Raw genomic sequence first — 14,508 nt, forward strand, 5'->3', positions numbered from 1 at the left:
ACATTAGTAGTTGCAGTAACATTAGTTGCAATAGTAGTAGCAGCATCAGCAGCGGTAACAGTAGTAGTTGCAGTAGCATTAGTTGCAGTAGTAGTAGCAGCAGCGTCAGTAGTCGTAGCAGTTGCAGTAACATTAGTTGCAGTAATAGTAGCAGCAGCAGTGTCAGTAGTAGTTGCAGTAAGGTTAGTTGCATTAGTAGTAGAATTAGCAGCAGTAGTAATAGCTGCAGTAGTAGTAGCAGCAGCAACAGTAACTGCAGTAGTTGCAGTAGCAGTAGCAGTAGTAGCAAAAGTATTAATAGTAACAGTAATAGTATCATTTGTAGGGGTATTTAGAGTAGCAATAGTAGTTGTAATAGCAGGAAAATTAGTTGTGATAGTCGTTTTTGTTGTTGGTGTTCTTGACAATGACTAATATAGTGACCACTTAAATAACGATCATGACAGCGGTAACGTCTGGCTCCTTTTTTGTGTATATTTTCAAGAGTTTTGCAAAATTCTGTAACTAATTGAATAAACAAGGAAGCAACTAAGAGGGAGAACAAACGCACATAGATGCATTCATGTCAAACATTCATAAAGACAGGCAGACTTAATTTACCGACTCGCATGCATCCAGACAGAGTAACATACAGGCTGACATACTATAAACAGCCCGACATTAATGTTTCATTTTGTGCACTCTATAGCTTTAGATTTCTTTAAATCAAACATAGCAAGTCAACATTTATCACGATGATCAGATATGTCAAATGCTGTCTTCCAGATCTAGGAACCTTCCGACTGCATAATGGTTGGATAAATTGGCCTGATATCTTTTTTGTTTTTCTATGGACTAAATATATATATCAAATTGCTTCATGTATTGATATCGTTCAGTGGTATATGAGTACGTAACTCTCTTACTCTTGGGGTTGAGGGGTGTACATGGTGGGAATGACTGAGGAATTATATATATATATATATATATATATATATATATATATATATATATATATATATATATATATATATATATATATATATATAATTTATTTAAGTATATATGTCAAGAAATAATAATAATAATAATAATGATAATAATAATAATAATAATAATAATTATTATTATTATTATTATTATTATTATTATTAACATCGACATCATCTAAACAAACAATGTTCTTATGTGGATTTATGAATCCATTTATCGATATACATACATGTGAACAAAATGAATTGTATCGTCATCTAATTATTTATCTAAATTATTATCAACTGTATCGAAACAAGCCGTATTAATAGTTAAGGACTTACCTTCCTTGTTTCCCCACTTATAGGCAAATTTGCTAAATATACATATATAGAACAAAGATCCTGAACACCTCACGCGTTTCGAAACAATATGGACAAAGGCTTTGACAAAGTCCAATTTATGTGATAAGGGAAAATGTAGATCAAGAAAACACACACATACATGCAGTTGCGTTTAAATGTAAGTTACTCCATACATACATACATGCATGCATACATACATACATGCATACATATACACACATGCATCTTATTTTCTTAGTATTTGTCATATACATCAAGTTGTATATTCTTGTTGTCTAAATAATCTGCAATAACATATTCGTTTACTGGTAAAATTGGCATTTTGTTACACCTTGTTTTACATAAAATGTGTCTTGTCAATTGGGATTAAAAAAGATTCTACAGGGATAAAAAAAAGATTTTACTTTACTAAGTAATAATCATAGGTCTGCTTTTTGGCAATGAGCCATGCAAAGATTTGGTTCCACGTAGCTCAGTATAATAACGCCATTAAATAATAACTAAGGCTGTCAAATCGGACTGAAAATTACCGAAGCTAGTACCAGTGTCTGATTTAAACATCACACTTTTCATCCACCGACGACCCTCTACTAACAGTTAGGGAATGTTTCGTACAAGAAATGGGAACTCAATTGTTATAAGCTGATTCATATGGCTTTACCGCTTGTGCTATCTTGACATAATTTGCGGTGTTATTGTTTACATTGTGAAGTGAACTAGATAAAGGGTCCCATTGTTGAGTGACATTTGCGTGCAAGAAGACTATCCAGTGATCGAATATTTTATCTCGGTCAACTTCCTGGTCATACTTGTTCGACGCCATGTTAGGTTTCTCTCTGTAAGGCAATTCAATATATCTTCCCGATGCATTGTCTACATCATTTGCAAGATCTGCGTGCATCCATGCATACACTTATACATGCACAGATGTACAATGGGCAGATTGCTTCAGGTGACACACGTATACTCCTCTTCACCCAAACAACATAGAGGGCTGGTGCGTACAAACTATTAATGAACATTTAGAAAGCTTTGCTGCTATCGACAAAATATTTTTGTCAGCTAAAGAAAAGTATTCTTTACAATATATCCGTTGTTTTCACGTGACGTCACAAAACGTGTGTACTTCCATATCAGCCATTTTGAACCCCTAGCCCCTCAAATCGGCACCTACTAACATTGTTCTTCCCGCATAATTACGAAGGCACGTCTCATTTTGTGCGTAAGAATATAATAATACATCACATTCTGTTGTGCATGTCAAACGCACGAGACAGAATGCGTGACTTTTCTACTTGTTTTCTTTAAGTAAAACGTTTAAATTTCAACAATCTTTGTTATTCTTTCATAAGCAAAAAGATCGATTGATAAAGAAACGCATACACAAATGGATACACAAACAAGCAGAAACATTTAATAATTTTTAATTTTCATGGCATGAAATCAATCATTTGGTTATCTTTCAAGTTAAAAAGCTAATTGTTAATATATAATTTAATATTTCTAAAAGCATTTCAGGAATACTTCATTTTGACATTCGACACAAAGTCATGTTCCGTTTTGCATGTGTTTCGTTTGAATACAGTGAAGATGTAACGTCTTTTTGAACGGTTATCACTTTTATTCAGTATCATCCTACGTCGATCATCTCCACAACAAACACAATATTTGACCAGTCTAATTAAACTGGTTTGTCAACTGTCTTTGGTACAAACACCTGTTGTCGCGAAAAGTATTTGTACATAAACGTTCTGGCATAAAATACATGCTGTAAAATTTTAATTCATAACTGATATTGTATCCCGAAATTCATTGTCCGGAAATACTCTTTCAAGATGACAAGCTTAGGGATATGATACGACACACTCTTAAAAAATGTAAATATTGCCTATTTGTAAAATAAGAATGCATTTCTATTTGATAGCAATATACATGATTAAGGTTCAGCTTCACTATTATGTCTTTCGATAAAAGCAAGGGAACTTCTAGCCTTAGTTGTTTTTTTTCGTTCTTTAGGGCACTTAATTTCAAGTTTAATATATGTATTGTTTCAATGAAGTAAATGTTCTTATCGACAGTTAAATCAGATTATTATCTTGAATATACATGATGACTAATATTGACAAAGGTTTGTTAGGGACTCATAATGGCGGCGCAAGTGCGATCGCATTGCATTGTGGGTATTTGCGTACTCAATCGTGACGTCGGTGAAAACAACCCATACATGGTGCGAAAGGGCAATAACGATCGGTGGCCATTAATTAGGAGGGGGACTCGTGTGGTATGATCTGTATGGAAAAGATTTGTAATAAAACATTTTTTTTTTTAAAAAAAAAACGAAGGGCAGAGGAACATTCGCTTGCATTAAATGTGGGATCGGTACAAAAAGCAAAAATGTGCAATCAGTGCGCAGATTGAGCATTGAAGCCACAGCGAAAGACAGTGGTCACATTTTAGCATGACTGTAAGCATATTGCAAGGCTAGAAGATTTTAATTAGATGAACTGCCCATTTTGTTATTAGTTTTTCTAATTAAAGATGCATACTCCTAAAATGGGAGACATTAGTGCAAGAGATGGTTTACATTTAGACAAACATTGTTAGGATAACTATAATGTAAATGGACAGTACAGCAAGCTTAACATTGTGTATTTCAAATTGGAGACACATATCACGCCAAAATGTATCATACAAAATTCCGATGTTTTATCGTCATACACCAGAAAGCACAATAGTCGTACATCTTTTGCTTGATTTTGAAAATGTATTTGAATCAAATGTATAACCTTTCTTAAAAATATGCATTATTCATTTTTTTTTATTGACAAACCAATAATAAAACAGTACAGCTTATATTTTTGTCGCAACATCACGTTGTGTGGTATGTTTAATATTCAAGACTCAAAAATTGGTATTGAACGAGAAACGAGACAAGAAGATTAACTTTCTTCATAGCAACTTTGTGCAAAAGACACAAATCTGATTAGCTTTAACTTTAGATTTCGGCTTAGACATATTGCCACAAACCTTATTTTGATAAAGATTAATTTAAGTGATAATGATTGCACTTTCTGGAAGAAGGTAACAGAACACGTTAAGCACTTATTCTATGACTATTCAATTACTGGACAATTTTGGTAATTATTTTTGGAATGGATCTAAAGGTACGACCCTGATTTAAAATTAGACGACAATATGTCATTATCGGAAATAAAAACATTGATGATATTATCAACTTTATAATTTTTTCTTGCAAACAAATAGATATACAGATCAGATAGTGCATCAAACATTCCAAATCTCACCTATTATGAAAATCGTGTTTTATCATGGAATAGTCTGGAAAAATATGTTGCCAAAATGAATAACAGAAGTGATGAGTTTAAGAACAAGTGGACCGTTTTGTCCGCGTTTGGTTTGATTTCTTAGGTTTTTGTTCCTTTCACTTCAAACAAACAAATAGGCAATGCAAATCACCTTCAGGCTTGCAAATGATTAGTTCTTTTTCTACAAACGTTGTGAGTGTACGTGTCTAATTGTGAATGTGAGTATATTTTGTGTGGTATCTAAATAACGGAACATTAATAAACTTTAGGAAGGAAAATAAGTATAAGGTAATACCCTGTACATATGATCAGGTAGTGATGTTGGGGAACATGTAAAAGATTCTGATGAATTATGATCAATAAAAACGAACGACAAAAACCTTCTTCGTTGATTTTGTTCAGCATTCAGAAAGCATAGCCAATGTGATAAGAAAAAGTCAACTTATTAAGGGAATATACATGAGCCATGAACGTATGTTCTTTCACAGGATGCAGATGAGTCTATACTTGCCCTTGATGGTTTATAGAATTATCTGGCGTCTTCTTTGCATCTTTGTAATTACTATTCTTAACTTTTCTGGTTTTAGAATACATATCGAAAGCAACAAAGGTAATTTCAATTGAACAAAATGTAGCAGCAAGAAATAGTTTACAAGACGTATAAACTTAATTGGAGTTATACCAACTTTGCTGTCTTAAGTACAAAGTTTTAAATCAATTTAGAAACAAAATCTAAACTCTTAAATAGTTGTAACATATAAGGGAAATTAACAACCTGCTAATTAAATGGAACAAAAGGTGTTTCACTCAGTTTGGAAAAATTACAGTGATAAAAGTTTTATCTGAAAACTAAACTTCATCCTTTGTTACTGTCACTAATACATAAATTAAACAGATGATTGTTAAAATATGGTTTATTCCTGATATAACTTTATATGGAAAACGTGTGTATTACAAAACAAGCTTTCAGAAAGGCATCATATTTTTCAACGATTTTGTTAATCAGGGTGTCTAATGGATAAATTTTGATAGTTATGAAACCTGATTTTCGATAATCATTAATTTTAGATCTATATAAGAATACTTAAAGTTCTAAAGTGAAACGAAAATAATGACCCTTATGACCCTAATCTACAAGAATCTTTTATAAATACTGTTTTGGTTACCATCATAAAAAATAAAACATAATGCAGAGTTCTTTTGAGAAGACGAAAGACGAAACAATATTGTCAAAGGTGAAGCAGACGTTGCCGAATGAATTGACCTCTGACCATCCGAATCATATAAAACTAAACCTGATTTGCTTCCTTATGATAACAAACGCAACACGTACCATATCATCAGTTTTGTGTTGTTAAATAGCTAGTAGCTTTTACTACTATAATATATTCCTAATGAAAACTATCCCTGTGCAGATGAACCAGTCATTATGGCTGTAGTACTCTGTGTTGATTAGTAATAGGGCACTAATACTTTGGACCGGTGAACCAGTCAATTAGATACTGTTAATCTGTGTAACTGAAGTATTCAGTCGGGTAGTAGTACTCAATGTAGTTAACATAGTCAGTCGGGTGAAAGAACTCTATTTAGTTCGAGTTAAAATAGTCAGTCGGGTACTAGAACTCTATTTAGCTCATGTTAAAATATTCGGTAGGGTACTAGTCCCTTATTTAGTTTAAGTTGTCGATGTAAAATAAAATTTAAATGATATACTTATAATTACGTCAACCAATGTTTAACATAAAATTTAGAATACTTAATTTAGAAAAAATATGTCAGTGATTTGAATGAAACACAACTCTCAAGTAGTAAAACACTGTAGTAGTAGGTACTACTGAAAATCAACGGAAAACTTGAACACGTTCATAAAGAATTCTTAGTCTTCTACATCATAATCGATGTCGTCGTAATTTGTAGCTTATATCGTCATTAATAGTATTTGAACATACATACATACATACATACATACATACATGCATACATACATACATACATACATACATACATACATACATACATACATATTACTCATCCAATTTAAAGAATGGGATAGAGTGTTACTACATTTAATATTATACATTTTACAAGCTCCGGTGGCCTAGTGTAAAAGCGTCCGCCTCCGATGCGGGAGGTCGTGGGTTCGATCCAAGTCCGAATCATACTAAAGACTTATAAACATGGTACTAACAGCTGCCTTGCTACGACTTCAGCATTAACAGTTATTGTCAGGATAATGTGACTAGGTGGGACATCATGCTACATGCCACATTGCAGACAACATAGCAATATGACTGAACACTTGTTAAAGCTACGTTAAAAATCGAAATCACACACACACACACACACACACAAGCTATTCAAATCCTGTTTCAAGAGCTGAACACTTTGATAAAAATAGTTTCTTTCTTTAAGTTATGAGATATCACGAACTAACTGATTTCGAGTAGAAAAATACACTAACATTTGAACTGGCCGAATTCCTTTCCTATTGTTTGTGTTTTACTTATTTTCTTTCATTTGTTTGTTTCTTTATATCTGTATTCATTTGTTTATACGCCCTGTTGACTCAACAACTGACATTCAACATTTTAAAATATCAAACAATATTAGAAGCTGATATCTTATTCTTATTCTCATCTTATTCTTATTCTCAATTTATTAGCTTTCATATATATATATATATATATATATATATATATATATATATATATATATATATATATATATATATATATATTGCTACGTGTTTAGGCTCTAATAAACAGTAAAACAATTTAGTAGCTTTCATATATATATATGACTGTAACAACGCGACTCTTGAAGATATTGGAACGATAAAAAAATACGTACAGAGTTGTAACAAAGTCAATTTTTACACTTTAGTAAAAAATAACGAATGGGTAGAAGAATCCATATAATTAGAAATTCTGTCGAATGATAGAGGGAAAGATCGTAAGAATGGTCCTCACTGGGGTTCACTTTTATAAAAGATTTCCACGTAACTTCGTTTTTTAAAATATTTCATGGAGAGAAATTTCAACGTCAGTTTTAAACTTTAAAATGGGAGTCTTAACGAGCTACAGTCTTAATATTGGCAACATCTTGTAAACACTTATTTCTCTCTCTCTCTCTCTCTCTCTCTCTCTCTCTCTCTCTCTCTCTCATTAGCTACTATATTGTGAGATAGTGTGCAATCTCCAGGTAAAGATACCCTTTATTTCAAGATATACAGCATGGGTAAATATTACTGCTTTTACTTCCTCTATCAGCTGATTTTTGCCATTACTTGCAAGTACATAACTATCCATTTATTTTGTATTAATTGAGGGCTATTCCTATTATTTCCGTGCAATGCACATAAAATAACGAAAGCTTCAAGACCAGTGACAATAGGATCTTACGTTCCTTTCCTTTGACAATAGATGATTTCTACACGCTCCAGTTATGTCTGCAAAGACTGTATTCCAAACAGTATAACTCTGTACATTATGTTTGTTTTTGAACTGCATTCGGCTTGATTTGTACCCTTCACTGGTACAAACTATTTAAAATCATCATATAATTTTAATCTCTTCTTGTTTGCATATGATATTTTAACATTTATACTCATTGGCTGTATTTTAAAATCATAATATATATCTCCTGGAAATGGCTGCTGGCAGGGTTAAAAGAATTACAAAATTTTTTCTTATACAAAATTGAAACATGTTGCTGACAAAAGGGTGTGAGAGAAATGAATTAACTTTTACAATATTCAGCAATTAATGAATATGATATGCATAGTTTATAATGAACTTTCAAAATAGGATTAGAATGGACAGCTGAAGATTTTAAAGTTTATTTATTTACGCCTTATCGTTTTTGTCAATGACTGGTTACAAATCATTATGTTTGAGAAACAAATCATAATATATTAAGTTCAAAGGAACAGACTTTAAGAGATTCTTATGTAGATAAATAAAACGAAGAACACCCACCCCCATCAAAGAGAAATCGATTCATTTTTATCTGATCCATCCTTTCTTTACTCTTACCCATACCCAAAGACCAAAACAACGAGATTTGCACTGGCAAGAAATGTAGTCAGCTTCGATAGCCAAGGTTCCAACATGTTCCAGTATGTTAACCCTATATACACCTTGGTGGATCAAGCTGATATTTGTGTTCTTCGGATCTGTGAGTTTCATTGGATTAGGCGGTAAGCCATCGCATCGAATCAAAATTAAGTTGTCCAGATTTGAACACCTTACCTGCATGATCATTGTCCACGGCTGACATTGCCGGGGTGGGAGTGGGAGACAAGCGCTCCACTCATCCAGAAATTTCCCATACGCTTGTGTCTCTGTCAACTAAAATCCAGTTCCGGCCTTCGCGAGTGGCTTAGCTTCAAAATCCAACCGATTAGGATTATGTTTCCACTAACAGGAGAAGGGATAAAGGCGGGCCATTGGCGCTTTAAAACCAGTCTCATCGGGTAGATGAGACTTGTAAACCTTGGATGGTAGCTCATCTAGGAGAAGGAAAACTGCGATTCTAAACCTACGCTGCCTTGCGGCTATAACCACTCACGGGAAAGGTTAAAGGAGCAAACCCCGAGAGAAAATCCGGAGACGGAGTCCCGAAGGCGGTCTGACATCGACTTCAACGTCATTCCGGAATATCCAAACTGTATCTACATTCGTCGCTCCCTTTGGTCCACTAGCTGTGCGGAGAGGGGGGATCTGCTGATTGGGCAACATCTGATTCTCCATACCACCCTACTCAGCCTTTGTAGCTCCACTGGAGAGGACACTCCAGCGTCGTCGTAAGGCGTCGGCACAACACATGAAGTAGCAGTTTACCGGTTCTAAGTCAAAGCTCGATTGGTGTAGAGCCTGGGTCCAGAGATCGCTTCCGACGGTGGGAGAGATCACCATATCTCACTCGACAGCAACCGTCCGCCTCAAGCTGGGCAGCCCGCAGTCAGTAAGGTGCTGCCCGCCATGGCCTACCTGTTTCATTAGGTGCGTGAACCTTAGAGAACCATCTCGACAAGTGGGATACAAAGTTCACACAAAGTACGACTCAAAAGAAGAAATAAGAAGACTTCATCTCTTTGTTTCGCAAGCTTGGATATCAGGATCATGTCTACTGGATTCTCCGCTGACCTTCAGCAGATGGACGACGCACGGAAGACTGCCGTCATAGACAGAGAACTCCCCCGAATGAACTTCAACATTGCCTGCCTCCAGGATACCCGACTGGCCGACAGCGGCACCATCAAGAAAGCTAACTACACCTTCTTTTGTCATGGGAATCCCTCGGATGAACCTAGGCACGGTGTCGGTTTCATTGAACCTCCGTCATCAGGTACTGAAAGAATCTTTGCCCTCCGGTTGTCAACATCCTCAGGCCCAGCCAACATCTTGAGCGTTTACTCCCCATACCTCTGCTTCACCCACGAGAAGAAAGACACGTTCCATGAAGCTCTGGATCAGGCAATATCCAGTATCCCCATCACTGAAGGCCTCTACCTAATAGGAAATTTCAATGCTAGAGTGGGAGCTGACAACGAGGCCTGGTCCACCTTTATCGGTTCCCGCGGAAGGGGCAAGATCAACGACAATGTTCAGCGACTGCTGAAAATGTGCTCCTCCCACAGCCTATGTGACCAACATATTCTTCAAATGCAAGAAGGTCCACCAGGTTTCATGGAGACACCCACGTTCCCGCCACTGACAACAGCTAGACTTCGTCATCACCAAGCATGCGGAACTGGCCAGTGTCCTCCTCATCCTTAGCTAATACAGTGTCGACCATTCCCATGTGTCCAGCAAGATTCGAACAATATCCAAGAAGCTGCACCACGCAAAGAAGAAGGGTCGTCTACGTATCGACACCTGATTTACAAGCGACCCAGAGAAAACACAGCAGTTCATCAGCAAACTTTAGGAAGCTCTCACCAAAGCGACACCTGATGACACCATCGACTCCAAGTGTTCCCACCTCAGTGACGCGGTGTACCATTTATCCATCACTGCCTACGGGAAGTTGGAGCGCACAAATGCCGATTGATATGAGGCCAACTAGGAGAAGATGAAGTCCATAACTGAGGCGAAGAGGAAAGCCCTCCTGGCATACAAGGCTACACCTAACCCTAGTACACTACACGCGCTCAGGACTGTCAGGAACAACGCCCAGCAGACCGGCCGCCTCTGAGTTAACACTTACTGACTGAACTTCTGCACCAGTATACAAACAACTGACGAAAGTCTGGATGCATGATGCATGTACGAGGGTATCAAGAAGGCGACCTCACCCCCACCTTCAAGACCGCCTTCCTCGAGTCCAAAACCAGCGAAGTCATCAAAAAGTAAGACAGTTGAAGCGATGGATTGAGCACTATTGCTAGCTGTATGCAGCCCAAAACGTTGTCACTGACACCGCCCTGGACGCCATCCAAGACATGCTAGTCATGGAGGAACAAGACATACCACCAACCCTGGAAGAGCTTGGAAAAGCCATCAAATGCCTCGCCTGTGGGAAGACTCCTGGAAGCGACGGCATTCTGCCTGAAGTCGGGAAATCAGCACTGTTCCAGCTCCTGCCCGTACTCCTCTGCTTCTGCTGAAAACACGGACACATTCCCATGAACATACGTGACGCCAACATCGTCAATTTGTACAAGAACAAAAGAGACCGTAGTGACTTCAAGAACTACCATGGAATCTCTCTCTTCAGCATCGTCGGAAAGGCTTCGCCCGTGTCGCCTTGGCACGCTTGCAGACCCTTATAATCCACGTCTACCCGAGTCAGAGTGTAGCTTTCGAGCCGGCCGGTCAACTGGAGACATGAACTTCTCACTACACCAGTTGCAGGGGAAGTGTCGAGATCAGCAGATGCCCCTTTACATCGCCTTCATGTGCCTGATGAAGGCGTTTGACTTGGTCAGTCTGAGCGGCCTCTTCAGGCTGCTGATGAAGATCGGCTGACACACACCCACCCACCAATTGCTCGCTGTCGTCACGTCGTTCTATGAGAATATGCACAGCACAGTGTGCTTCAATGGCGCAACATCGGAGGACTTCCCAGTCATCAGCGGAGTTAAGCAAAGCTGCATCATTGCTGATAAGCTCTTTGCCATCTTCTTCTTCTTCCCCAGTACGTACTGAAAGACTTCAGCGAGGGGTCTACATCCATACCAGGGCTAACGGCAAGCTATTCATCTTCGCTCGTTTCCGTGCTAGGACTAAAGTCACAGAGGTCCTCATTTGTGACTTGCTCTTCGCCGACGATGCAGCCTTAATATCACACGTGGAACATGGACTTCGGCAGCTCGTATGCCACCTCTCCCACGCTTGTAACAAGTTTGGACTGACCATCAGTTGGAAGAAAACGAACGTCATGGTGCAGGATTCAGACTCCCCTCCATCCGTCACCATCGAAGGGTACAACTTGGAAGTTGTTGAGAAAATCACATACCTCTGGTCTACCATCTCCTGCTCGCTCTCCACTGATTCTGAGGTGAACAGCAGGATTGCCAAGGCAGCAGTAGTGATAGTCAGACTGCATCCAAGGTTCTTGAACAACCTCAACCTCGCTGAAAAAACCAAACTGTGCGTCAACCAGGCCTGCGTCCTCAGCACACTTCCATACTGTAGCGACACATGTACCTTCTATGCGAGACATGAGAAGAAACTCAACAGCTTCCACCTGAGATCCATACGCGCATGCTGCACATCCAGTGGCAGGGCAAGGTATCCACCACAGAGGTTCTGAAACGTACCAACATGAACATGCTGTTCTCCATTCTCAGCGAGTAGCGCATTCTCTGGTTCAGCCATGTCAAGAGAATGAATCCAGGCCGCATTCCCAATGATCTGCTATACGGGGAGCTAGCCGAAGGCGCACGACTGACCGTACCACCACATCTGCGTTACAAAGATATCCAAAAGAAGGAAATGAAGATAACCAACATCAACGTCAGCGACTGGGAGAGCTGTGCTAACTGCTGGTCCGTGTTGGTACAAATACCTTTCGCTCAAATACACCTGTAATGCCTTCTTCTTTGGTACGTATTCATGCTTTCTATGTTAAACTTTCAAAGTATCCTTTTGAAGTCAATTGCCTCCACAATGTTGGTTAGATGGCATTACATACTACGGGAGGCGACTCATGAAATCAAATAGATGTCGCTAGGACAAAGCACTAAAATATCTACTCGATCCGCCTAGATGTAAATACGGTTAGCATATGGTAACATTGGCTTGCGATGTTGAAATATAGGTATTTGCAGCTTTTAATCATAATGTCATATGGGTTAGAATATTCTTCTTTTCTTTGTTTCCTTGCTTGCTTGATTATTGTAGGGTACGAATTCAAAGTAAAGATGTACAACATTGTCTGCATGATTCTATTTCAAACTATATCCTACGATAGTGATTGAGTCTAAGCAAGCGTACGTGGTGAACTACAGTGTTGCCTAACTGACTGTTTAACCCATTAAACTATTAAAATTTAAGTATTTGGTTTGATCTCCATGAGTGTTAAGATCTACCAAGGTAAAGGAGAAATGTCCCCTGTGAATTCATCAACAAATGAACTTGATAAGAAGAGCATATAAAGCTGGAAATTGCTGCAATTACAGTTACAAAACTTCAGCATATACTTGAAGACGTTCCGAACATTTTCGAGAAAGTTTAGAGATTTTTGATGAAATTATTGTTATTTGTCAATAAATTAACGTTCTTAGACATCATAACGAACTCATCACGTAACTAATGACAGGTAAAACTTCCAACAGTTGCAGCGAGGCTTTCGTGCTCTTTCTGCTTTTAGGCCAATTTAAGGCTCGTTCACATCTCTATTAAAGTTATCCAACAAGTTCAGCTGTTATCATATTTTCTATCTTTCAAACTCAATACAAGCATGTACAAAACCAAGAATAATTGTTGCTTAATTGTATGAGAATACAAGATTTTTTTTAAAATCATTTACTAGATAGTATGAATCACTTGTTGCCGCTTTCTTCCCTAGACGATACTGAAACTGGTAGTTATTTGAGTAATGCCTCTATTGTAATTATTGTCACCAACAATGTTGCCGGTCACTTTGTTGCAAAACGAAATGTGTCACGTCAAGGAAGATAAACATCAAATAATAGTCATTCCACCATCAGTTAATTGGCCAAGTCGCCCTAAATGCATATATATTGGCTACACTTATAAGTCGGCTGATTTGCAGGATATAAGTTGTATGATGTTTACCATTTGTTATTACTCCTCCGTCGTATAATAGTTGATAAAGCAACTGAAATATTTTAAAATCTGAAATCCTTGTAATCTCGTAACCTTTTAATCTCATTCATTTTACCTATTACTCGGAATCTGGTCTCTCAAACTTGTCACTCATTAATCTCTCTATTCTGATAGGCGCGTTCGTTTGCTATTAAAATCCTGGCTGGTATCGAACACGCGGCTTTTGTATCACGAGTCAAATGCTTTACCAAAGGAGCTACCACAGCTCTCCAAGATATACTTTAAGACGCCATATTGTTAAAGGGCAACTATTTAGTGTCTGAACTAAACGAAATAATAGAATGTGTACGAGGCCAGCGCTACAGGAAAGTAAAGAACGCATTATAAATTAATTCGTATTGGTCTATACCCATAATAGAAAAGTAAACAAAACTTCTAACCAAAGCACATATAGGTGCAGATATTACAAAAACAAATTTTTTACAAAAGCTAAGGTCAATAATATATTCGTTACCTGTAAAGCCTTTACAATGCATTTCGTGAGTTGTGATCATTATTTGTACGCGTAATCAGGAAAATGTTTATAAATAAATTTAGATAGTGTGAAACATAATGGTGCTTTAAAAAGCT

The 14,508-nt window shown here is 37.5% G+C and overlaps 3 protein-coding genes across 4 annotated transcripts in view; all 3 read left to right on the top strand.

Annotated features, from left to right (window-relative positions):
• LOC149781602 (cyclic AMP-dependent transcription factor ATF-3-like) overlaps window positions 1–14,508 on the top strand; it is a 56,555-nt gene that overhangs the window by 25,825 nt on the left and 16,222 nt on the right. The gene's annotated exons all lie outside the window — the stretch shown is intronic.
• Window positions 9,766–10,422, top strand: LOC149781603 (protein CFDP2-like). The gene has a single exon (XM_089934987.1). The coding sequence runs from the start codon at window positions 9,766–9,768 to the stop codon at window positions 10,420–10,422; it is 657 nt and encodes a 218-aa protein (XP_089791113.1).
• On the top strand, window positions 10,910–12,400 carry LOC149781604 (uncharacterized). Its single transcript, XM_089934988.1, has 2 exons — window positions 10,910–10,994; window positions 11,784–12,400. The coding sequence occupies exons 1-2, from the start codon at window positions 10,910–10,912 to the stop codon at window positions 12,398–12,400; spliced, it is 702 nt and encodes a 233-aa protein (XP_089791114.1).

Source organism: Sinohyriopsis cumingii, chromosome 15, assembly GCF_028554795.1.
Source record: "Sinohyriopsis cumingii isolate HCF-2022 chromosome 15, ASM2855479v2, whole genome shotgun sequence".
Classification (NCBI taxonomy): Eukaryota; Metazoa; Mollusca; class Bivalvia; order Unionida; family Unionidae; genus Sinohyriopsis; species Sinohyriopsis cumingii.

Bases quoted from the DNA above. Each gene is read 5' to 3' on its own strand.
- LOC149781603 (XM_089934987.1), top strand. From the start codon at position 9,766: ATGTCTACTGGATTCTCCGCTGACCTTCAGCAGATGGACGACGCACGG.
- LOC149781604 (XM_089934988.1), top strand. From the start codon at position 10,910: ATGTACGAGGGTATCAAGAAGGCGACCTCACCCCCACCTTCAAGACCG. The intron at 10,995-11,783 runs GTAAGACAGTTG...CTTCTTCCCCAG, and splicing joins ACCAGCGAAGTCATCAAAAA to TACGTACTGAAAGACTTCAG.